The 25,369-nt window shown below is 38.6% G+C and overlaps 2 protein-coding genes across 5 annotated transcripts in view; both read right to left on the reverse strand.

Moving 5' to 3' along the window:
* Positions 1–397: 397 nt before the first annotated feature.
* On the reverse strand, positions 398–14,175 carry TCEANC (transcription elongation factor A N-terminal and central domain containing). Of its 2 annotated transcripts, none has more exons than XM_057389003.1 (2): positions 14,120–14,175; positions 398–4,016 (listed from the first exon to the last, which is right to left on the reverse strand). In XM_057389003.1, the coding sequence occupies exons 1-2, from the start codon at positions 14,172–14,174 to the stop codon at positions 2,923–2,925; spliced, it is 1,149 nt and encodes a 382-aa protein (XP_057244986.1). In that variant the 5' UTR covers position 14,175; the 3' UTR covers positions 398–2,922. The 2 variants fall into 2 exon arrangements, with proteins under 2 accessions (XP_057244986.1, XP_057245056.1); XM_057389073.1 differs by lacking the exon at positions 14,120–14,175 and adding an exon at positions 13,845–13,899.
* Positions 14,176–19,173: 4,998 nt separating this feature from the next.
* The window catches only part of EGFL6 (EGF like domain multiple 6), a 30,038-nt gene continuing 23,842 nt past the window's right edge, over positions 19,174–25,369 (reverse strand). For 2 of the 3 annotated variants that reach the window (XM_057389299.1, XM_057389171.1), the window contains 4 exons: positions 24,129–24,209; positions 22,889–22,975; positions 21,267–21,532; positions 19,174–20,119 (listed from right to left, as the gene is read on the reverse strand). In XM_057389299.1, coding sequence (XP_057245282.1) covers positions 20,024–20,119; positions 21,267–21,532; positions 22,889–22,975; positions 24,129–24,209 — 530 coding nt within the window. In that variant the 3' untranslated portion in view covers positions 19,174–20,023. The remainder of the gene's footprint in view (positions 20,120–21,266; positions 21,533–22,888; positions 22,976–24,128; positions 24,210–25,369) is intronic. The other variant, XM_057389232.1, reaches the window with a different exon arrangement.

Consider the following 25,369-nt stretch of genomic DNA (forward strand, 5'->3'; position numbering starts at 1 on the left):
AGCATCAGATACAAATGCAGATAAAAAAAATGGCCAAATTGGTAAAGAACTGTGCTAGGTGAAAATAATCAAAAGTATAAGATGATCAAGAAGATATTACAATAATTGATGATTTTGTATACATTTCTCTGTTAATGTGAAGTTGTGGCAGCACCTTTTTCAGCATGAACCAACCATAAAGTGAAGCTGAACCTAGAWGAGCTTTTTCACCAGCCCTGGAACAACAAAGCCTCATTTCCTAGAGATTTGTGTCCTCAGCATACTTAATAAAGCCCAGTTCACTCTCCCTGCCTCCCAATATCTTCTTCATTTTTTTTTTTTTTTTCCTGCTAGTAGTCCCAGATCTCGTCCTTGTTCCAGACTACTATCTGGACAAGCAGCCTGGCTGTATATTTTGTGCCTGGTTTTTAGGTAATACTAAAAACTATGTGTATCTCAAATCAGCAGCTAGCAGCTTAGACTAGGTAACTCCTGAAAAAAGGCTAAAGGCTACATCTCTTTCAATAGAATAGAAACTCTTTTCATGATTACTGGATTTCACAAAATTTACCTAATATATTCTCATCTTTTAATACCTAAACTGGATTTGCTGCAAAGCCAGATCTTGGGTTCTTCAATTGTCATTGGGAAGGAAAGTGATGGAGGAATGCCTATATACAATCTATTACCATGGAAAACTACTTTAAAATGCTCAGTTTACAACTTCAAGGGTGCAAGGACTTGCCCTGAATTCTGACTTTTCAGTTTGAAAGAGAAGTTAAGGGATAGTTTTATAAGTGACATGATTATAATGCATTTGATGACTATTTGCAGTTACTAACTTTACRGTTTCTATAGCACAAACTGCAACTGCACTTGTTAATATCTGGATTTTATGATTTCCATGTTTTAGAAGATGTGAAAGGCTAGAACGAAATGACCCTCTTGCTGCAGCTGGCTCAGGTCATTCAAATTGCATTGGGGCAGGCTTGATGAGCTGCTTTTTACATTTTCTTAGCTGCTCAGTAAATAAGGATCTGTAGATATAGCTCAGCACTACACATTTGGTAATGGTGACTTCAAAAGAAAATGATGTTGCCTGTTACATTACAAATGTAGTTACTGTTACAGATACAAATTTTACCCTTGAAATATATTGTCAGAAACACCCTCCATGCCTTGTAACATTTCCCTTTGCCAAGATAAAACTTGGATGAGCTCTACATTACTGGAATGACTTCAAAACCAACTGCAGGCAGAAATTATTTATAAGYTGCTCACTGCTAAAATAAAGTCTTCTGCTACATGGTGTTCTGACACAGCACAGTGCTGGCATAAAGCTCTCCTCAACAGGACCATGACCTTCAAAATGACTGTACACAATCCTGTGCTTACTGTGAACCACTGACACGGGAGTGTTTGCTTTTCTGTAGTTTCATTGAAAGCTAACAATAATACTTTACACAAAAGTATTCCCACTTAAACAAGCAGGACTACTTGTAAGCAWTAATTCCAGCACACAAGGGCTGGGAAGGAAGGCCAGACAGTAACTGCTTGGTTACACAGCTCAACACTGGGGGTCTGGCCTAAAGCTTTAATGTGCATTTTACAGTGCAATTYCCCTAAAGCACACGTTTTTACATGATAAAAATCTAAGTAATGCCACTGAAAGTTAACTATTAACACTTCACAGAATTGAAAGAGTTTTCTTCTYTCTTACAGTAGAATAGTTTAAGTGTCTCTTTGCAACATCAGGTTACACATCATTTTCCCCATATACAGCAAAGGCCTGTCTTTCAGTCCTGGCTGGCTTTTAGYTCACCAGCAGCTGTTTCCTCATCTTCTGTCCCCAACTCCTCTCTCTGAGAGGTCATGCAGCTCGGCCCAGAGGATCTGACTAGCATCAGCTGTGTKCCAGATGGGTGCAAAACTGTTTTCAATTCCTCCAGCAAACACTTAGCAAGTTTCTCTGCTCTGCCGATATATTTTAACCTTGAAGCGCAAAATGCCTGCTGGGCATTTGTAAAATATAGAGGTCTCTTACTTTAGTGACAAAATAAACATTTCTGGTAAACAAACAGTCAGAATCCTGTTGACTCTTGAACAAAAATATTTATAAAAATTTCTGCTATTCGATTTCCTTCTACTCACTGGTTTGTGGGTAACCCGTGCTATATAAAACATTAATTTTCTCAGTTCAGGACAGATGTTCCAGGTGCAGAGAGGATATCCACTCAAAAAGTTATTAGCACCTATTAATTTTATTTATTAAATAAACATAAATCAAATAATATATTTACCTAATTTTCTGAAATAATCCATTGTCTGATCCTGCATTAATTTCCTTGCAGTAGCTGGACACAGCTACTGCATTGTAAATTTACACATTGTAAATCTGGCCTGCATACTGATAGACTGTCACAAGTTCTGTTTTCCTTCCAATAGCTAAAAAAAAACTAAAGCAGAATTTCATTTTTGCTTTTGTTTGCTAGCTGCTTTCTCCCCCTTTAATGCTCCATTTTTTTGTTTCTTTATTCCCTGTTAGAAAGCACCTCTCAAACCAACTTAATAATCCAACACTTACTTGCAAAAAGTGATCTAATTATGCCTGAATCCACACTGAACATTCTGCAATGCACACAAGAATATTTTTAATGGATTTACTAGCAAATATYTCACTCAAATACAGAGTAACCATTTTTCCCTTTACCCTTTTATTTCTTTACATATTTACATTACTTTAAAAAAATGTAAGATTCATTTAAGTCATCTTTAAAAATACATTATCATGTTTATTTTAAGCTGATTTTGCAGTTTTTCAGTGGCAGCACCCACTGCCACTGAAAACATAAAAGAACAATACAGAATTTAAAATTACAGAGTTTCAACAGAGGTATGTTCTCCTACCCATGTTTCCAAACTACTCATTAAAGTGGGATAGCATTACAAACAATTCCATCTGCTGTGATACCACTGTTCTCCACATTCATTACAAATAACGTAAGTCAACATTTGTTCATCTGGATTTGTGTTTCGCACCCAAGCTGGWAGAAATAGAGTTCCTCTGGCAATCATAGTGACAGTGCAATCAAATTTTTCACAGCGCCTGCACTTTATTTTGTTTGTCTGTGTGCCATTAATAACCTGTGGAAGCTGATGCTCCTGAACGGATGATTTTGTGTACAGAGCCCTGAGCTGTTTCAGTTCATCACTYGCCATTTCCATCACTGTCATCTCAGCAAAAGCTTTTGGGCTCAAAGTTCCTGAAAAAAGGTTATGTTTTAAGTGGCAGCTTTTAGGGTTCTTCAGGTTAGAGATCTTACTTCTGATGCAATTTTTATACTTTTTATCATTTTTAGCATGAAGAGCAAAAATATGTTCTTCAATTTCTTTAGCTAATTCTAGCCATTTAACAGCTTCTTCTTCTTCTTCCTTGGCAGAACCAATCAAGGCTTTATAAAGAAGATCCACACATTTACACCTCAGAGCTCTCATCAGATCCTGCTGCATRCTTGCTTCACTAACAACAGATTTAGAATCTTCATGAGCAGTGTGTTGTTCCTCAAAAGAAGAATGCTGATTCAYACTGCCTTCTGCATTGTTACATACCATGTTTTTAACAGTTTCTGATGGGACCAAAATGTTGGAACTAGTACCATCTAATGTTTCCTGCTGACGTGGTCCTTCAGACAGCAACTGCTTTTTAGTACCTACACTGAGATGCTCAATTTCCTCTTTCCCACACATAGAAACTGACTTTTTAACTTGCACTGACTGAGCACAGTTAATCTTGTAAAGTGTTTTCCACCTTGATAATAACTGCTTTGCTTTCTTTTTCAACACTCCTGAAGGGCAGCTCTTGAGCACTCTGTATACAGCYTTGGTAACTTCTGTTCCCTGAAGACATTCTACAGTCATATCAACATCTTCAAGTTCTTTAAGGTGATCCTCAATATCTTGAAAATTGTTCTCAGACAGAAGTTTTTCAATACAATGAGTTCTGTGTACAATATTTTTCTGATCAGACATTTTAAAACCTGAAAACAAAAAAAAAAAAGTCATCACCTTTCCTGCATTTATGACATTAATTAATCTTCTGTATATTCACACAAGGCTTCATTTTTTGCTGTTTTAACAGCAAAACAGCTGAATAGTGTTACACTATTTTATTTTCATGTATCACTGGGTTTGCCCCATTTCCTTGAAATGGTGTACCGAAGCCCAAAACACCATTCTGGTTCCTACATGACCCTCAGCTTTTCACTTGCTGTACAAGAGATCATGCTACATCTCTTTCAAAGTTTCTCCTTAYAGCTATCAGAGAAGCAAGTTGGAGTAGTGACCTTTATCTGAGCTCCCACCACTGCCCTTTCCCTYGCTAGCTCTGGCATCATATTACAGATGGATTATCAAGATGAAGCAGCTCAGAAACAGTGACATCTGCAAAACAGTTTCAAAACATAATATCTACAAATTTTGAAAATTCTCAAAGGTTAAAGACAGATCCCTCTATATTTTCTTGCAGTTGTAGGATTATTAAAACATGCTCCCATATATTCTTCCACATAAAGGAAAATCAAAAGGGGTCTTCAGAATGCAGAATCTCATGGTTTCAATAGTATTTCCTTTTGATTCCTTTTCATCAAGCCCTTTGACCAAAAAAATGCTCAGTGCATTGTTACTGCAAATTTACATGTAAAAAAAATGTTTATACTATTAACATAATTCTTCTAGTTGCTGTAAAGGAGAATTAAATGCAGAATGCAGAAATGAATGTGTTTTAAGTGTTGTGTTCCTCTTTTCTACAGTTAGTCTTCTAAGTTTCTTCACAAAATCAGTGTTTTGTCTGCAATTGCATACATCCTAATTCTACTCCAGAAAAACTCACAAGGCTATCTATACACATCCATATTGGAAGGAGCTCCTAAGCAGGGCTCTTGCAGCACCACTGTTCCYATGATAAACACTCCTGACAATAGAGGTGGAGAAGGGACAAGAGATATGTCTGGGTAATTTGCACACTCTGTTGTTTCTAYAAACAGCTAACCTGTCTTTTGCATGACAGAAACAAGTTCAAACTTTAGGTAGCAGCTCAGTGYTCCACAAAAGAAAAGRACRGAGTGCCTATGACTTCACTTTTTCGTACAGAAAGACCAATCCACCCCCACAGTGAATGCTCTCAGCATTCCTTTAAGCTGTATTTAAACACTAGTCTTAGATTTTGAAGTCCTGCAAAACCTCCATAAYGGCAATTACAGAAACTGATTATCAACAACTTTCAAAATCAGAGCAACAGGATGCAGTTTTCACACACTTCAKTAGAACCCTATGCATCACCATACTAAAAAGAACATTTAAGTGCAGTCACTTCTAARGGAATGCTTTTCTCAACATGTACAAATTATAGCAAAGAGGTAGGACTRAGTGACTCCCTTCAAATGTAACAAGCAAATATAGGTAAAAACTAAAAGAAAAAGTAATTAAATGGTGTGAATGGTGAAATGGTGAATTTTAAGGAGAAGGATATTCACTGGTAAATGGGAGAAGCATGACAAAGAGACAGCAGAAAAAAAAAACACTGAAAAAAGGTAATAATCATATCAGAGAGGTTTCTGCAGGGAAAACATTCTTGGAATGGTCCTGGCTTTGTTGTGTGTATCTAGTCTGCAAAAAGATTTTAAAATCCTTCAAGGTGAAAAGCAATAYATAATTCTGAAATATTAYGCTAACTACCGAAATATTACMCTAACTACTCAAGCATAAATTTCAYCTCCGTTTCCAAATTAAAAGGAAGCGTGGTGAAAACAATAAAATGTTTGTACATTTGTTGCCCTATAAATTAAGTAAGGACCACATTTATCACCAAGGTTGACACAGACCRTTGTTTCAAATAAACAGAAATTAAACAGAGATTCCTGAACTCATAAGGAACATGTAAAGTAATCCAACAGTTCATTTTACTACCACTGGTTTCTTTCACATGATGAAGCAAAGCTCATTAATACTGAGGATCCTGCATACGCATGCACATGCACCTGCATTTTCATATTAAGTCTGAATATCAAGTACTGTTTCTTTTCTAATCAAAGCACAACATGATTATGTCAGACAACTGTAGAAAACATGTTTTGTGCTTTCTTATAGGGAGAAACTTGAAATTCCTGATGCATTAGTAATACTGCAGTGCATTTTCTAGCCAAAGATCACTGAGAACCCACGTATAGCAAGCTCGAGTTCTTTCCTGCTCAGACTCCTGTTCTTTGAACTCTGAGGTTTCTRTTATAAATCAGACAGAACACTAAGTTGGGAGAAGCCCTAAAATCTTTTGAAGAGAATGCTGGTGTTTCACAGAAATCAAGCTGCAATTCCAAATGGAAAATTYTTCTACCACTTGAGGGAGCTGTGGCACAGCAAACCCATAGAATCTTTTGCAATGTGCATAAAAYATCCCCAGCCTGTGAAGAAAAAAGATGAAATGACCTTTAGAAGACTTCACAATTTTATGATACATATTTGCCTAATTTTGACAAATAAACCATTTGAATTCATAGRTGTTGGGATACAGACAGGAGGAAAGGGTGCATCCCTTATACAGTTATTGTCCGTCCATTGCTCTTTCATATTTTTTTAATTCGGAATTTGACCGCTTTTCTACCTGATTTAATGTAATTTGACAAATGCTGCTGAGCAAATATTTATAAAATTAACTGAATCGAACTCAGTCAGCATTGTTCTGTTGTGTTCCTAATCCCAAGAGACAAGAAAGCCGAGAAAGACTAATTTTCCTCTTAAGTTACGAAATGAATCATGCATCTTTGTTAAGGTAGAGCTGTAAGAAAAAGAAAGTACAAATTACAGTGTCACAATTTTGYGCAGTAAAAAACAAACATCCTTATCTCTCCCACAACTTCACAAGGCATTTCAGTTTAGCAATGACAATCACAGAATCACAGAATGGCTTGGACTGKAATGGGCCTTAAAGAACACCATCCACAGATAAAAGGATGTCATGTCATATTAAAGGTCTTACAGAAGTCTAGATAGATAACATTGGTCAGCCTTCCCCCCTTGTCAACCCTTGCTGTCACTCCATCATCATTACATTGGTCAGGCAGGACCTGCCCTTACTAAARCCATGTTAGCTACCTTGAATTACCTTCCTGTCTTTTATGTGCCTTAGCACACCTTCTAGGAGGCTYTTCCTAGGCACAGAGGTGAGACTCACTGATCTGTAGTTCCCTGGATCTTTCTTTCTCCTCTTTTTAAAAACGGAAGTGGTAATTCCCTTTTACCAGTCACCAGAGACTTCACCTGACCACCAYGACTTTCCATATATGCATGAGAACACCTGTTTGAATTCCAAGTGTACACTGAAGGTTACAAGGCTTGTATTTACAATGAGACTGTAATGCTGTGCTGATGAGGCACTTTCTTGCCAAATCATTACGAGCYCTCACTCTGACTGTGCGGTATAATGAGTCACTTGTGTGTACAAGGAGAAATGATAATCAATAAAAACCTTGTAAGCCAGTTTGCTTCCAAAAAAGAAAAGATCAGGCTACCTCAGGTTTAAAATATGGCCATCCTGTAATAATACCAAGTTGAATCAGAATATTTTTAAACAGTAAAATTACTAAGGAAGAGAAAACCAACAAACAAAACAAAACACAAAAAAACCCCACTAAAAAAAAAAAAAACCCACCAAACTACGCCAGCCTGAGACACTTGCTGCTAAGTCAAATTCAGTCCCCAGGAAAATACATTGCCCTCTCCAAAAGCATTTGGGGTAAATGCCTTGTCTTTGCTTTACACCTATCTCCTGCAAAGCCATAGCCTATCTTRTCTAAACTCTGAAAAACCAAGACAAACTCAGAATGCATCCAAGCAAGTGCATATGATTGTTTTGGAAGGGTGAACACTGGTCCTCTTCTCCCTCATCCCAACCTCCAAGGTAGGTGAGCTTTTCTCCCAAGAAATTTTATGCGGTCGGAAAAAATTCCAGACCACAGCCCAGACAAGGATCAGAAGTAAAGTACTCCTARCAGTGTGTGCTGGTTTTAGCTGGGATATGGTTCATYTCCTTCACAGTGGCTGGTATGGGGCTGTGTTCTGGATTTRCACTGAACACAGGTTGATAAAATAGAAACGTTTTTGTTATTGCTGAGCAGGGCTCATACAGAGCCAAGACCTTTTCTGCCTTTCCCTGTGCCACACTGGACAGGACGCTGGGGGTGCCTGGGAGATTGGTAGGAGATACAGCCAGGACAGGTCACCCCAACTGACCAAAGGGACATTCCAGACCATTGGACATCATGCTCAGTATGCAAAGTGGGCAGAAGAAAGAAGTGGGGGACATTTGGAGTGATGGAGTTTGTCTTCCCAAGTCACTGTTAGACATGGTGGGTCCCTGCTATTCTGGGGATGGCTGAAAACCTGCCGGCCCATGGGAAGCAGTGAATCAATTCCTGGTTTTGCTTTGCTTATGTGTGTGGCTTTTGCCTTTCCTATTAAATGACATTCATCTCAACTTATGAGTTTCCTATTTTTATTCTTTTGATTCTCTCCCCGATCCTGCTGCTGGGGCCATGAGTGAGTGGCTCCATTGGGCATGGCTGCTGGTTAAACCATGGCTGTCATGGTTAAACCATGACATGATGGAATAAATTTTCTGCCAAAGTTGTATTAAAACATGTTAAGGCTATTGCAGAGATGGTGCATAGCACAGTCTTGGAGACATCAGCTTACTCTGAGCAACCTAAATTCCATATAAACAATAAAAATTATCAAACTATTTTAAACTCAAGAGTCCAAGYAGAAATCAGAGAATTCTCACAGCCAACCTCCAACTCCAAAAACATCTCYTCATCCTATCTACACTGGGAGGGCAAATATCAATGATGTCATCAAGAAACCATTTACTGGCGCTTTCATTTCATCTTGGCAAAAATCAGATCTTTTCCTGCCTCTCCACAGGACTGCCTCCCACACGTAAAAAAATCAGAGTTAGATGGAAGTTCATCTTGAAATAGCCACACGAATGAAAACCGAGGCAATACAACAGTATAATTTCCAGATGTCATTAACCACTGACACCTCACTGACCAAGAGTTACCTCTCACTCACAGATCCAGAWGCAGTACACAGTACTACTAAGGAGAAGTAGTTTTGTTCTGCATCTTTCACATCAGTGACTGCTTTAATTACAGAGAGATGGCAGAGATCACATTCATGAGAAGAGGCAYTGAGTAGCCTCTTCTACAARACCAATTTTTAATCYGCATTTGGACTTGATTCTCCTATATCCTCTATTTTTAATTAAAAGAGAATTCTTATTTTCTTTTAAAAAAACAACATAAAACAATCAATAGAGTGCATAATGAAATTCTCAAGCCTCAGGGATCAACCCCAATGCAGAGTTGTCAGCAGATTTTTCTAATAAGATCAAACATGCATGGACTTAATGAGATAAGAAAAGCTGTTGTCCTTTGCAGACTGCTTAACCACTGGCTTCATTTGACATCAGYATGTAAGCCAGAGCTCATGGAAAGGTTCAAGATATTACAGCTACATCAGACAAATTAAACCTTGACTTGTTTCTTGGCAAAAACTAAATGAGAAAATTCTTTAGATTGAACAGCTACAGCTGTTTTGGGTCCTAGGATGCTCAGCTGATGCTAGAGAGGATATGTATCCCAGCAGAGACACTACCTTGCTAATGGCTCAATTTAATAATTTAATTTACAATTTTATTTATTCACACTGGAAAATATTTTAGCTTATATCCTATATCCTGTCTTCCTTAACCATGGGAATTTTTCTTTTGATTTAAGTAGCCAACTATTTGAAACACTGAAAATATTACAAGTAATGCATTATTGCACCGTTACAAAATCTTTATTTCTATTGATATCATTGACCTTGTTAATAAAATAATTTTAAGGAGTTAAAAAAATTACAGAAYTTACTTACAACAAGTTACAGATTACAAGTGTCAAGTGGAGGTATTAGCTAATCTGTTCCACAATAGGACAGTTATACASACTCATGATACATCATTAAACATTACGATTCAATGGGGAAATAATTAAATGTATATATCGTTCTGAGAGATTTGTAACTAACATTTTAATTGGTAATGATGTATAAATAATGTGGGTGTCTATTTGCTTTAAAATTTGTACTATTTCACATAAAGAAACACCTGTGGGGTTTCTCTAATCTACAACCAGATTATTTTTCAATATCAACTAACTATAAATCTGTTTCCTAGTTTGGGCACAACGCCACAGAACTATTCCATGGGGCTCTCTGGTTTTTCAAATTTTCATGACAAAGCTTTGTCAAAACTGGCAGAGGAATCCCTTTTTCTATCAGCCACTTTTCACTACTTGTCAGTATGAGGTACTAGCTGGGGCTGCAAGCAGGTCTAAAGTCAGGCTTTTGACACACAGGGCACATTTTTAAACATGAATTCCCATTCTGGCCTCAAATGACAAATACATAGAAAAAGAAGTGTATTGAATGAAACTTAAGCAGATGACTCAAACATGACAATGCTACGTAGCTACAAAAGAGACACAGACTGTGACATACATATTTTGCACTAATTAAGCTGACCTGCTACATGAAAGTTTATCATGGGATTCAGGCTTTCTGTTGCAACTGCATACAATTTTTCACAAATCATACAATAATTTTTGCAATTATATATTAACAGTCTCCTGCAAGCTAAAGAGTGTAGCTTATCATCTGCACAAAATCCAAGCTTGTTAGAAACACATCTGGCAATTTCCTAACATGTCTCTATCATAAAGAACAAAACTTCAGCTCAATCAAGCAGAAAATGCTATTATCACTCCTGTAACATCACCAGCCTCAATGCTGAACTAAAACTTCAGTGTGAAAAAAATCTTTTTGCACATTTTAAAATTACTGCTTCATTTCCTAACATTYACATTTTTCCAACAGTAACAGATTTCAGAACAAAAAATCTATTGTTAAATCTGACAATATGAACAATGTTTCACTATTTTTCCACAGCAATTGGATTCTATGAAGATTCTTCCTCACCCAAGAAACATGGTACTACTAATGTGATCTAAGCAGATTTGTGCCAACATTTATTAAATTACTTTTATTTAATACAGTTTAGTCTCCTAAACTGTTCACCTGGAGGGATGCAAAAGTTCACATTTCCAATCACTTTGGACAGCAAGCCAGCCAGTTTCAGGAAGGCTGCGACATCTCCAAGTAGAAGCCAGTTTCTTCAACATGCATTAACTGTGTTGTCTTATACACTTAACAGTTTCAGCTCATTAAATGTTTGAGTGCTCTCTCAACACCATCGAGGTTGTATCACTCAGCTGCTCTGCTCTCTCTACTCAATGTCTGTGCACAAGAAGCATTCATAACATTGTCCTCCAAACACTGGGAAATCATAATTCCAAATTCCCAATACACTGAGATTGGCATATACACTAATGCTCCTAAAGTAAAAAAATGGGAACGATTCTGAATTTCTTTTAAACCTGTAGGACTCTAGTCTTCCCATCTTTCCACCACAGACAAAATGATTAAGAGTTTATACTTTTTGAAAAGAAAGGGTTATGCTATTGTGCAAAACATGGCTCCAAGGGCCAGTACTTGAAAAAAATTCAGTTTTACATGCTCTATCATAACTACAAAAGACTGTCAATTCTTTCCCTGTTTACCTATAAAGATGTTACCATTCATGTTCATTCCTCGCATTGCAGCTTTCCTCACTGTCTTGTAATTTCATCTTAAACTTCTTGTTCGTTTACCTAAATAGAATGAATTAGCACTTTTTAAACYTACTGAAAAGAAGAACATGTTGTAAGGTGCAGGTTTAATGTTGGCTTTTAAGTGAGAGATCTCCTCGGACTTTTTTGTGTGTCCACCTGTTTTTCAGTCTCTAAAAATACTGTTTATATCCTCTTGCAGATGTATCGATTTGAGACCCAGACCTCAGTCCAAAGAAAGCTTTCCTAAAGTGGGCCACGCTTCCTTCTTTCAGTGAGTTTCTGCATTGACACAAATGTCAAAGAAAACAGACTGTCTTGAAGACAGAAGCCTAACTCAGTAAGTAAAAAAAAAACTTAGGACATATCCATCCAAAGGATATTTGTTTACTTAATAGTTTAGAAAGAAAATATTAATAATTTTTGAGAGAAATAAGCAATTATTTCTCCTGAGCACACATCCTTGCATGTTTTAAGCTTTAAATAGCTTTAAAAATTACTCTTATTCATATAGAGCTAGCAAGGACTTCAATTCCAGCACRCTACAAGCAAAGGTAAATGTCCAGTTTGCAGTGTGTCTTTTCATGGAAAACTATGCTGACAAATTCATAYAAAAATGTAACATAAAAGTTATAAAAACATGCTTTATGAATTTCTGTAAACTCTACATAATTTGTCAGATGAACACTGTATTTTCACTGCCTTACATTCATTTTGTTAGTTAAGTCATGGCTCTGTATTATTTCTATTTGTCATTCCATTGCAAGGGCCCTACATAGATTAAGTATCACTTTATTATTGTTTTACAGGTTTTCCCCAGAACAATTATAAAACTTTTTTCCTTTAAAAATAAATCCTTTGTATGCCAGAGAGTATATACGCTCCTGAAAAGGCCATCCACCCTGAATGGATAAAGAGTATGATATAAACAAATGGTATTTGCAAAATAATATTAGTGCCTGCTAAAATTCCTCATGCTAAAAACATGAACACTTAAAAGTGAAAGTACATAATTTCTTGAGAGAGTCTTGATCAAAGACACATGATGTACTGGTTCAAATAAGAGAYGAAATACACTGGAATGAAATGTATTTTTATATATTTAAGTATTAAAATAATACTACATTTAGAAGTGTGAACTCTAACTCCTTTCTATAGTTATGCCAGCATATGTCTTATTTCAAGACATCAGTACTGCATAGAGACCAATATAACAAATACACAAATAATTACCATAAAAGTACCATCACAGACACCCATCCTGGAATTTCAAAGGTAAGCCTCTTCTGTGAGTGGAATTACAGCTACTTTTGATATAAATCACAAGGGTAGTGACAGCAGCTGGGAGCTGAAGCCCAGCCGTGTGTATTTGGAAGCAGCTACCATTCGCTCGGCGCTGAAGTCAGCCAGAGGTGACAGGTTGTCTGTCCGAGGTTTGGGGTCAGACTCACGACACCAGCGGCTGAGCATCACCACTGGAACCTCCATCTCGGTCACAGCCCACGAAACCTGGGGGAGATCGGCCTGCAAATCTGCCTCCCGTCGCTCCCAGGAAATAGGTGGGTCAGTGCACTCTCTGATTGTGATGCAGAATGCCACGGGCACGCTAACTCTGTGGGTTTTTCTCCAAACCCTTCATTAAAACTTCACAGAATCACAGCATCAATTAGGCTGGAAAAGACCTCTGCGATCACCGAATCCAACCTGTGACCGAACACCCCTCTGTGTACTAGACCACGGTATTGAGTGCCACGTCCAATATTTCCTTAACCCCAGGGAAGGTGAATCCACCACCTCCCTCGGCACTCCATTCCAGTATCTAATCACCCTGTAAAGAAATCCTTCCTAATGTCCAACCTAAAACTCCCCTGGCTCCTCACACCCGTTTTTCCTCCACACCCCAGGACCCGTCTAGCTTAATTTTGACCCACTGCTGTCCCGCTTAGCGGCGAAATGCCAGCCCCCCTCAGTCCCCTGGCACAGCCAGGGCAGGAGAAACAGGCACAGCCAGGGCAGGAGAAACAGGCACAGCCAGGGCAGGAGAAACAGGCACAGCCAGGGCAGGAGAAGCAGGCACAGCCAGGGCAGGAGCAGGCACGGCCTTACCTACCAACCTCCCGCTTCCCAGGGCGCTATTCCAGCTCCTCCCCGTTCCCCCCGGCCCCTCAGCCAGCCGGGCTTGACCGCACCGAAGGGCAAACCGGGGCAGGGAGCAGCTGAGCGGTTCGTGCCTCCTACGACTCCCCCCCCGACCTCACCGCCAGCGCCAAGGCGAGGGCAGCGGCTCCCCTGCACCACCGAGGCGGGGAAGCTGCACTCCCGCTGCCCCCGGCGAAACACAGAGCGCTGGATCCGCACGCCCCGTGCCTCGGAGCCCTCACCTCCGCAGCGGGGCCCGGCACAGCGCCTCCCGCCCGCTTCCTGCTCCGCCGCCATCTCCGCGCCGCTGTGGCCCGGGCGGCTGCGCGCTGGCCCCGCCGCTGCTGGAGTGCTGCCGGAGCGCTGGCGGGTACCGGGCTCGGGCAGCGCCGCTGTGGTGTCCCCGGGCAGACAAACCACGTCCCGGTGTAACAGAGATAGCGTGGCCAGCAGCACCGGGGAAGCGATTCTGCCCCTGTGCTCGGAACCGCTGGAGCCACACCTCTGTCCAGGTGCTGCAGCGTGTCCAGAGCAGGGMAGTGGAGCCGGGRAAGGTCTGGAKMACRRGTCCTGKGAGGAGCRGCCGARGGAGCTGGGGATGTTTAGCCTGRAGAAAAKGAGGCTCAGGAGAGRCCTTAYCTGTCTCTACAACTCCCTGAAAGGAGATTGTAGCTACTTGTGGGTCGGCCTCTTCTCCCAYGCCSCTGGTGACAGGATGAGAGGACATAGCCTCAAGCTTTGCCAGAGGAGGTTTAGGTTGGACATTAGGAAGAATTTCTTCACAGAAAGGGTCATTAGATGCTGGAATGGATTGCCCAAGGAGGTGGTAGAGTCACTGACCCTGCAGGTATTCATAAACATGGCATAACAGGACCTMCGACATTCATTTCATGGTCCACTGTAATTCTTTCCAGAGAGCTTTCTTCTGTTTAGGGTTTCTTTGTTTAAAGGTTATCCTGTCAGCARGTCTGATTTTAAATTGATTATAGAGTACCCAGAAAGAAAGATAAATTCTGTCAATTGTATAATTTTAAATTGAGTCATTTTCAAGTGGGAAGACAAATCCTTATGTAGTACACAAAAATACCATGAATTAAGATATCAAATATAGCAAGAAAGTATAATACTGCAGTGAGTCGAAACACAGTGATTACAATAATTGTAATTCACCTGCAGTGAATCAAAACCCAGGAATTTAATGTTAAGCTGCTATCAGCCTGAAACCGAGGACCAGACTGGCTGTCTGCTTTAGCTGCCTCAGTCAGATTTACTGACTGTGCCCCAGAAGTGCCCAGATCAGCAAACAGATTTTGGGCAACAAAGTTAAACACTGGTGTTTGCTGTACAGCAGCAGAAAGCACTGGAGCATGGCAGTCAGCTGTGGAAGAAGATTTCACGTTCCTGAATGAGCTGCTAACTTTGCTATTGTCTGCCTAAAGAACAAGCAACAGAAAATTTAACATGTCACCTCCTCCTCTACACAATAAAAACTTGGCGTTTCTGCATGTGAAGTGCCTCCTGGAAGTGATTCTTGGAACATTTTGACTCCCAAGCTCTTCAAGGGAATCATTTGAGGGGGAACTTGGACTTCGGCCCTGTCAGAACATACCTGAGGAGCTATTTAGTGCTCCTGCAAACCATCCACCTTGTTGGAGAAGCACTCTCTTTCCATGGAAATAAAAGAAAGCATATGAAAAAAATAATTAAATGCTGTTTTAAGGCAAGTGTAGGGACATGCTATTTCCTTTAACTCAGACCATATTTCTGTCAGCATCAAATACATTGTTTTTCATATGTTGTATTACTTTACGTAATGTTTATCTTTGAAATATTTCCCTCTCATTTTAGATTAATTAATAAAACATTCTAAATGTCTGATTTAAGTTAGCTTTAATCTGAGGATCCAAAAGGATCACTTTTAAAATTATTTCTGAAATCTGTTGAAAGAGACGTTTCTGCTCAGAAATATATCTGAAATAGAAACTGCTGTAAGACATTACAGAAATATTGAGAAATTGAGAGGTTTACAGTGTATCAGGATATTAAAAAAAAATTTACTGAATCGCAGAAGGCTAAATAGTCTCCAGCTTTGTATTCCCCAAATAAAAAATAATAATCAGTGCTCTCAAGAGTTGTGTAATGTGCCCTTCATGAAGARCTGGGAAAGGTCAGAGAGAATGCGTGTCTAATTTTGTTGAAATCAAACTTTGAAGTCAGGTCTGCTGTGATGAGCTTTAATGTAACAGTTGCACATATGACCAAGTAAATTATTATTCAGTCTTCATTGCTATTTACCTGTCCATCAATGTATTGTCATGAGTTACAGTACCTCCAGTACATGCAGGTGTACTGGTCTTAATGACTCTTGTCATTAACAATACAGCAATTAGGAAGTAAATATGAGCAGCAGTCATTGAAAACCTCTCTTCGTTATCTTGATCTTTGTGATCCTGAAAAATTGCATTTGGGAACAATTTTTTAAGATATAACATAGCTGACTTTCAACTGCGGGTTAAAAGATAGCCATCTTTTGGGAACGTGCCTCAGCATTTCCACGTATTCACCGTTGTCAGAATGAAATGCCTCTGTTAGTTCTTTTGGCAGATGAAGGAAAAGTGATTCAAACCTTAATCTGTTTAACAGATTAAGYGATCACATCTGTKAAGTAGCTTTTGAAGGATGCRGTATAGATTTGGGCAATTATCTAGAAGCTCTTTTCTTTCCATTAACTTGTAGGCAGCATACTCTCTGTTATCAGACTTAAGAGTTACAAATAATGTTATCAAAGTTCAAGACACTTGATTACAGCATARCTGTAACTTTCTCAGATACTCCCAGTGCAGTTTCCTTGCTGTCTAAAATAATTAAGCAGATAATGGAGTTCAYATTTCACAGTAATGGAAAACTGTCAGGAACATTTTGAGGCATTAATGACTACAGGCATAAAATGCCCTTTAACTGTTTTTKTCTGAAGGAGAAACATGTAGGTTTTGCCCTTAGCAGTTCCATCTTCAGAGTGAGTGTTGCAAACAATACCAGTTAATTTGCTGATGCACTGATGTGGTTTATATGACCGTCCATACAGTATGGATTTATTTTGTTGCTTCTGCAGAAGTTATCTTTGAATTTATTCACAACAAAAAAGGTTTCAGTTTTGCAATTCAGGCCTTATGCTAGAATTATTTTTATGATCTGCTATGATGCAAACTATCTTGTGTATGATGATCCATTGCAAACTAATGGGAAGCCATTTCTGCATATACTACAGAAAGCCTTGTCACAGCTATTACAGTTAGTTTGTACTGATCTATGCAAATAATTTTCTTACTTTTTCCATGAAATGCAAAATCTTTTTGTCTTGACTTTTGGATGGATTTCTATCACTAAAGTATTTGTCCCAGTGATGATTCATAGTGGTCTACAATTCAACTGACAATAAATATCATCTCCATATCAGACATGTTCGTTGTGTTTTTCTCTCTGTTCTTTGTGTATTAAATAAATACTCTTTAGATATTATGCCTTCCACAGGCAGTAGTTATTTTTTTATGCCCAGTATCTGCCCATGCAAGAAATGCCCAGCTGTGCTTTTTTAGGTGGATTCAGTTTGCTCCTATGTGGAGCACTATCATCATTTGCACTTACACTGCAGTGCTCAAGACTGTAATGATTCTTAGGTTTCTTAGTATTTAGAGTCACTGCGTAAATTATTGCTGTTTGAAGCTAGATGCAGAATTTTAGTTAAGTAAAACTGAACTTTCTTTTGCTTGATCTTCRGTAAGAGTAGTTCAACGTCAGTCAKACAAGGAGGAGTGAATCCAGGAAAATACTTGTTTCGCTTTTCTGCCTCATTGTGACCAGGTTATTCAGGCATCCTGAGATCAATTCCAGTCAGCAACCAATTTGATACCAAAGGAACTTTGCCCTCACTTTGAAGTGCCCAGAGTTTTTGCCTTAAGATTAAAGAGTTTGCTTTTCCCAAGTCCTTTTTCTGCAATTTCCTCAGCAACTCCAAAGACGCCAGGAAGGAGATTGACCTGTCAAAGCTGAAGTCCATGTACACTTCTCAGAATATCTGTTTTGTAACACAAGCCAGTTCTAACAAAAAACCCATCATTTCCAAGTTACATAGCCATGGTATACTTTACAGATATTTCAGCTTTGCTTACCCTTTCCTCAACTGTGTGCACAGTGCAAAAATACTGTTTCAACAAGAAATCTCTCAAATATCCCTGACTTGCTTCATAGGTGCAATTCAAGGTGTTTGAACTGGTGTAGTGTTGTTAAAAAGCTCAGTTTCATATAGGCTGAATTCTTCAAGATTCTTTAGTGTTAGACTACAAAATTGTACTTAATAATTTTGGATGTCCCMTTCTTCATACAAAAACTAAATTAAAAAGTCACTAATAATAAACAGTAATAAACAAGCCTGGAAGGGGATACACAGAGCTAACCAAGAAGAAAATGTATGCACACATATTGAACTGAACATTGCCTGAACCAGGGCTTTTCCATGGGCTTCTCTGTTCTCTTGGAATCCAGATCATTCCTCAGAGATCACGAGACAAAAATAATGTTCTTGCCCTCCACAGCATTGTCACTTGACTTCCTTTCAGAAAAGATGCAACCTGGATTCTGGTCCCTTCTCAAATGTGTGTGTACATACACATGCACTTGTTTTTACAGGCAAATACAGCAATGGTGGCAGCTCCTGGTCTGTGCTAGTAAAGTTGTGCTCACCTTCCTGCTTCTGGTGCTGGTGGATAATCCTCACCTCTTTTGTTGGTGTTTGAAGGGTCATGAAGGAACTCACAACAAGGATTATTTTTTTTCTGATTGTGTAAGAGGAGCCTTATTCTGTGGCTACTAGGTCATACTGTCTCCTGGACAATGAAAATCATTCTTTCTCACCTCTAATGGGGTAAAGTAGGCCTGCAATCCAGCAGGAGCCTTTTGTTCCTGAAGGTCAGAACATTATGTGAAGTTTCTTAAACATTAATAATGGGTCATTCTTTTTGCACTTGTTTTTCTGTGCCAGTTGGTAACTTTATCTGTTAATGATGAACACTTAATGCTTATAAAACTGTAAAGGGATAATTTCTTAACAATGATTTGTGTGACTCAAAGACACTGATGGCAAAAAAGGTATTTCACATACTTTATTGGTAATGAAAATATTCCTCAAAGACATGAATCAACTCACAACTTGCTTAGCTCCATCAGAAAGGAAGTCAAGCTTCTCACTTTCTTCTGACTTGTTCAATAAAATGAATATTCACCTGATGTCTAAGACAAATTATTTGTCAAYAGAATTGCTTTTATTAGAGTTTAGGACTTGACATGCTTCAAAGATGACAGACCCAGAGGGGTAACAAAATTTTGGAAGAAGAGTGTGCAAGATAAAAAGRAATTAACAAAGCCAGCTCAGCAATAATACAATAGTAAACACTGAGCACTACCAGGCTGCCTAAGAAAAGAAGCCAGCTCAGCACAACTCAGCAATAGTAGAGTAGTAAACACTGAATACRTACAGATAAGTGGAATATATCAAGAATAACAGCATAAATAGTGGTCATCATTTCTGCTTGGTATGCTGGCTTTCTGGATTTACCACCGAGCACCCATCTTTGCACTAATATTTAAATAAACAAATACCTTGGCTCTGTGTTTGATTGCCTTACTGCACACAGGATGATGAATACTGATTTTTGGAACAACCTACCCACTAAGTAAGAAATTAATTATGTCACCAAAAGTAGTAACATCCTCYTAAATACTGCTTTATGTTCTTGTAGAATAGAAGGAAGGAAACAGAAGACTTAAGAATAGCCTCGAGAAGATTTTTAAGAAATAAAAGCATGTAGAATTTGTCAAAGAGCTAGACAAATAAYACTTTAGAAACCCCGACCTTGAATTATAAAATACAGTAGTATTACACTCAATGTATGTAGTAGAATTAGAATAATTAACAAAAAATTGTAATCTGCATCTTGCACATCAGTTTTTCTGTTTGCATTGTTGCATTTGATTCAAGGCACAATTTTATAGTTGGTTTTTTTTTTTTTTCATAAAGAGAGGACTACAAAAATACTAATAAGTCAAATGTGAAAAATAGGATTAAATCTGGTATACTCAAATGTCCATTATCAGSTATCTTCTGGGCATAGACCAGAAATTAGTATAACATTGTCCACTCCAATTTCTCCAGTTTTACCCTTCCCACGTTCTGATTCAAAAGTGACCTGTTGTAAGAAAACATATGTATTAAGAATGAAAATGCARTTTATCCAAACATTTAGCAAATGTTAGTTATAATGCTATATATGAAGAATATTTTATTACAACACAGGACTTAATAACTTGACTCTTTGCCATTTTTAAAGCTTTTGTGCATTATTTGAACTAGATTTAAATCTCTGCAGAGATTTATGATGCCAGATGGATTACTTTAATAAGATTATTTATTTTTATTGTACAAAAATGCAAATCGAGTGAAATCCTCTTATAATAATGTAGTTTCATCACAGCATGTGATGCATTTCMTTTATTGAAGACATTGCAACTGTTCATTTTTGATCTATTTGAATCATCAGGTTTTGTGTGTGTATACCAAATATGTTTAGACTCTCTYGTGTGAATTGAGTATAGTACATCTACCATATATAAAGAAGAGATTTATTTTTATGCATAGGATGTCTGGGGCTTTATTTTGTAGTCTGATTCTCATTTATTTAAGGGCTTCTCTTCATCATTCCAGCTGTGCAAAGTACCTTGAAAAGGACTTGCATTTTCTTTATATTCACTGTGTTCAATTATACAGTAGAAGCCTTTACACAGCACGGAAAAGGTTCCATTGCAGAAACAGAAACCAGGCCCCAGGATTTCAAGGAGAAACTCACTGAAGTCCTGATTGAGGCAGTTTTCAGGCATAAATCAGTGCACAGTGTTCCCTGTTGAAATGCCCCTCTCCTAAGGTGATGGCCTCCGCCTTGATTGTACGTGATGTCTCCTTTTGCTCTAATGGTCTGGTTTAGTGTGCTTTGAGAGCACCCTCTTCTATGAAAAGGAAAATTTTCATTTTTCCGGGAATGTGTGTATGCTTCTGTTGCGTAAGGTATTAAGGGCAGATTTTGATTATTTGTGTTAATKTATTAAGTGATGCATTATTTTTACAAAATGACAGAATTGCTGGCATCAATTGAGGTGCTTCAGTTCTGAATTACAATCAGGTGATCATTTTTATGCCCCCTAAATTGTGGGCTCCTGTTTCCCATTTCAGATAAGCCTTTTGATTGTTGGTGCCTATGAAACGTTGGAATACTTGAGGATTAGGAAATTAAATTGGCCTGTTGGTTATGGTAACTAGCTTATAAATTGTGTTGTACTTACACTGTTAGTCGTTTCAGCCCCCTGCAATATCTCTATTTTTCCAGTTCTCCATTTTTCATCTTTTCCTTTGCTCTCCTCCCAGACAGGGGCAGTTTTTTTGTTTGCCAGGAACACTCGAAGCTTCCCTACTTTCTCACCAGCAATCCGATAACTGAAAATCAAGCAGTAGCTGCTCTTTGGTTTGAGGTCAGTGAGGAGGAGTTTTAGACGCCCCATATCCTTCTTGTGTCCCACAAAAGCTGGAACTGCCATGTAGTAGCCATCACCTTGTAAAAAGAAAATAATTTTTAAAAAAAAAATCATCTTTAATGCATTTGAGTTGTTTATTAGCAATTTGAATACATGTTTGCTAAGAAAATAAGGGGAAGCTGAAGCTARTTTGCTTGAATAATTTAAAATCAGACTGGAGGAAAGCAGCAGGGAGTGTATTTTGCAAGGAATAAACTTGTACTGTTGGAAGTCAGATCAGTTTACAGAGGGAATGAGTTCATATTTCACTGACAATTACAGTCATTYTTCCTTGCACTATCTTTCAAAGGCAAAACCATCTGTTTTTAAATGCAACAGTCTGAAATATGCTGCTGTGCCTCCGTGGTCAGATTATTTCAGTACTTGAGCTAGCTCAGTATTCTCTTCACTGTYCTCTGCATTGATGACAAACTCACAAGGGAACTGACAGCTTATTTCCCAAGTCCCAGAAGACCAATGAAGTGACAGACAGACACAAAGTTATAAAGGAATAAAACATCTTGGCCCATAAATGAAGTCATAATCAGCAGATGTAARTTCAGGGAGACTGGATAAGGCCAGGGTAAGGTCTTCCTGGAACTGATAGCGTAGAGAAGGGATTTAGGGAATTATATGGAGCAGGAGAGGAAGGGTTAGTGAAAAAAGACTAACATGGAAAGATTCTGAGGGAAGAGGGAGAGAATGTGCRTGTAGGAACTGGGGCAAGCAGCCTGCAGGATCTGTAGGATCCACTGATCACTACTGCAGCAACTTCTGCAACATTCCTTGTGTCACAGGGCAAGAGATATCCTTTCAAACAAACTCATCGAGCCACACCTTTTTATGTACACCCACCCAGCAGTCCTTCATTGCTCTCAGGGAGCTCTTTCTCAGGTTTTAGCAGATTCCCGTTGGTACCTGTTCATGTATTGATTGTTCCTGATTGGCCTTGTTTTTTTTTCTGAGTTTGTCTCTCAGAGTCTGAGATTTCAGAGCAGTTATCCCAGTGATGTCTAAGCCATCTGAGTGACWGCATTGCCACATCCATCTCAATTAACAGATGTGTGATTAAATGTCCTAATCTCAGAGAGATACAACATGTAGCTGCATAAGTTTCGATCACCTTGTAGTTGGGAATTCTGAACAGTTATGTTCTATTAATTTTTCTTACATTTTGATTTATTTTTGCTGAAATATGTTGCTGATTACCATTTGCTACTAGATATTACAAAGAAACAATATCCACTTCTAACATCCTCTGCCTCCTTTCCTCTTTTAAAGAAAACCCACTGATAGAAAAGCAAATTCTGGATTCTGTTTTCCCCCCTCTAATTTTTTTTTTGAGGTGTAAGCCATCAAATCAAAGCATATGTAGATGACAGATATTAAAATACCTCTCTCTCGATCAGCAGGATTCCAGTCAAAGTCATCATCAGCATCTTGTTTCCAGTCACATACCCCTCGACTGAAGCTGCAATCAACTGAAAAAGAAAATTGGCAGAGATAATAGGAGCACTRTATCCTAAGTCTTGTTAAAACCTTTTGCTCTTTATTTATACMGTTATTAATGCACAGATCATTCTAAAATTATTTATAATCAGAATTCAGATAGTGCTGACCTAGATGAAACTCAAAAAAAGCAAAATGTTAGCATTTATGGAGTAATTCTTTCTTGAGCTCAGTGTCTTTTTACTGCCAATCTCACATCTGCACATGAGTTTATRTGCTGTAACTTCTGTATACCGAGTGCCTGCAAATCCCCAAATATACATGGAGGTGTTCATATTCAACTCTAGCGTCAGAAATTGTTTGGGATCTGCCAGCTTTTGAGCTCTCCACTCTCCATTTGTTACACTGCTGTAGCTGCAATCAGCTCAAGTTCCAGTTCTATCCATTGGGAGAAACTGGCCTCCCAGGAGAAGAATCCCTTACATCAGCACCTGATACTCCAACTGCATGGAGCTGGGAATAACCCAAATCAGTTGACCTTTAGAGCACACTGAAAAAGGGTGTCAGGCAGAGCATTCCATGGCCGTGGTGGCTGTGCAGATGAAAAGCATTACACACACAAAGGAACACTGTGCAATGCAAGCATGACAGATCAGATTAAGAGTAGTACGTCAGCYATCTGAATTGCCTCAGAAAGGAGCATCCTTCTTGTACTTTTAATGCACTTTATCATGAGCAGAGACATGCAGTACATGGCATTTAGAGAGCTTTGCTATATAAATCCATTGTTTTTGCAGCTACTGCTTTCTAAATTGGAAAAAAATGTCAACCAGCACATCTGTCTCGTTTGTTTGTTTAAGATTACTGTGTGCTATGCAACATGCTTTCATTTTAGAGACAGAAGAAACTACTTTATTTTTTCATGACTATGAAGTTATTCAAGTGAAATTCAAGTGAGTCAAGTTCCAATGTGGGGAAACTTTCTATGCATGAAAAGTATGCTTGGAAAAGGAGACATTGGAACTGGTAGCATGGTTTGGCCAGATGGTTTTGCCTCTAACATATTCACAGAATCTTTGGTTTATGTCAAAGGCTTTTAAACTGGTTCTGACCTGGCTAACATAGGTTGTCACTGAAAGATACAACACACAGGAAAATAAATATTGTATAATAAAAATAAGCCACCTTCTTGCTCTGGTCTCGACACTGGAATTTTCCTCTGTGCSAGGTGAGGGCCAAAAGCAGCTGCTTCTTTTACCTTGGGAACTATGGAAAACAACTTGTCAAGACTGAGTCATCACAGGAACAGAAAATGGAACATTATTCCTTTATACCAGTCGCCACGTTTATTTAAATAAGTTAATATTTGTATTTTCTACTCCACCACCAAGCCCATAATCCTAATTGCAGTTAGATACTCTGAATTTTAAAACTTGGCTTAAATTGCTGTTTTCCACAGCACTGAGCCTTCTAACCTATAAGCAGCGGAGCTACAGCTCCATTGAATTACAGATTCACATGRTCATAAAATGTTGATCTTTCTTTAGTGGGCTGATCTGCTTTCTTACAGTAATGATCAAATTGAATTGAACTCTACCAGACTGCAGAGACAGTGACTTGGCATCCCTTTGCCAAGAGCAGTGTCAAAAAATGGATAATGTCAGAGACTTTGTAAAGTCATAAACTTTAGGGCAAAACATAAACATCAAAGGCCTGCAGCTCTGTTTTCAGAGCAGTGATAGCTGGTGCTGCTGTAACAGAAGCCCCAGACAGTTATTTTTCTGAAGTCACACTCTGTGCTACGGTACATGTTCCTGTTGGGAAGGAGGGCTCCAGCAGCTGCCCTTCCTTCCCCTCCCTGCTACAGCTGGTAAGCACACACTGATGTTTTGATAAGCAGCCCCAGTGGAAACCCCCAGCAAGTTATTTTGTAAAAAAATCATTGATGTGTCTGATCCCAAACTGAAGAGTYGGCAAAGCAGCACAACCAATGAATGTTAGGGGTGTTCTCTAAGATACTGGCCTGAGAGAGCTTCTTACTCAAGAAGTATTATTTCTCAGCCTCAGAGACCTCTCCTCTCTGATGAGACAGAAGCTTAAATATTATTTTTTATGCTAAGTAATACTTTAAATTACTGTAAGTATTTTAAGGTTCTGTGATTAAGATTTCTCTTTTTTGCATTATTTTAAGTACTAATAGTTAAGTGCCCTCACTAAAAAAATAATTCTAAGTCTCAACTTCTTTATGCATACCCTGTGTAAATAACTAACCACAAATGAGATGAGGGAAGGTCCGCTTTCGTTGATATTCTRTTCTTTGCAGACACATAAGCAGATGATACCTGTGATGTGTTCATGCACACCTCTGAAAACAGGAGGAGCTTAAAAGTGCCATTTTAGAGGAGTGAGGGAGAGGCCTCTGGATT

Source organism: Malurus melanocephalus, unplaced genomic scaffold (assembly GCF_030028575.1).
Source record: "Malurus melanocephalus ecotype Western Australia unplaced genomic scaffold, MMel_1.1 scaffold_1, whole genome shotgun sequence".
Taxonomy (NCBI): domain Eukaryota; kingdom Metazoa; phylum Chordata; class Aves; order Passeriformes; family Maluridae; genus Malurus; species Malurus melanocephalus.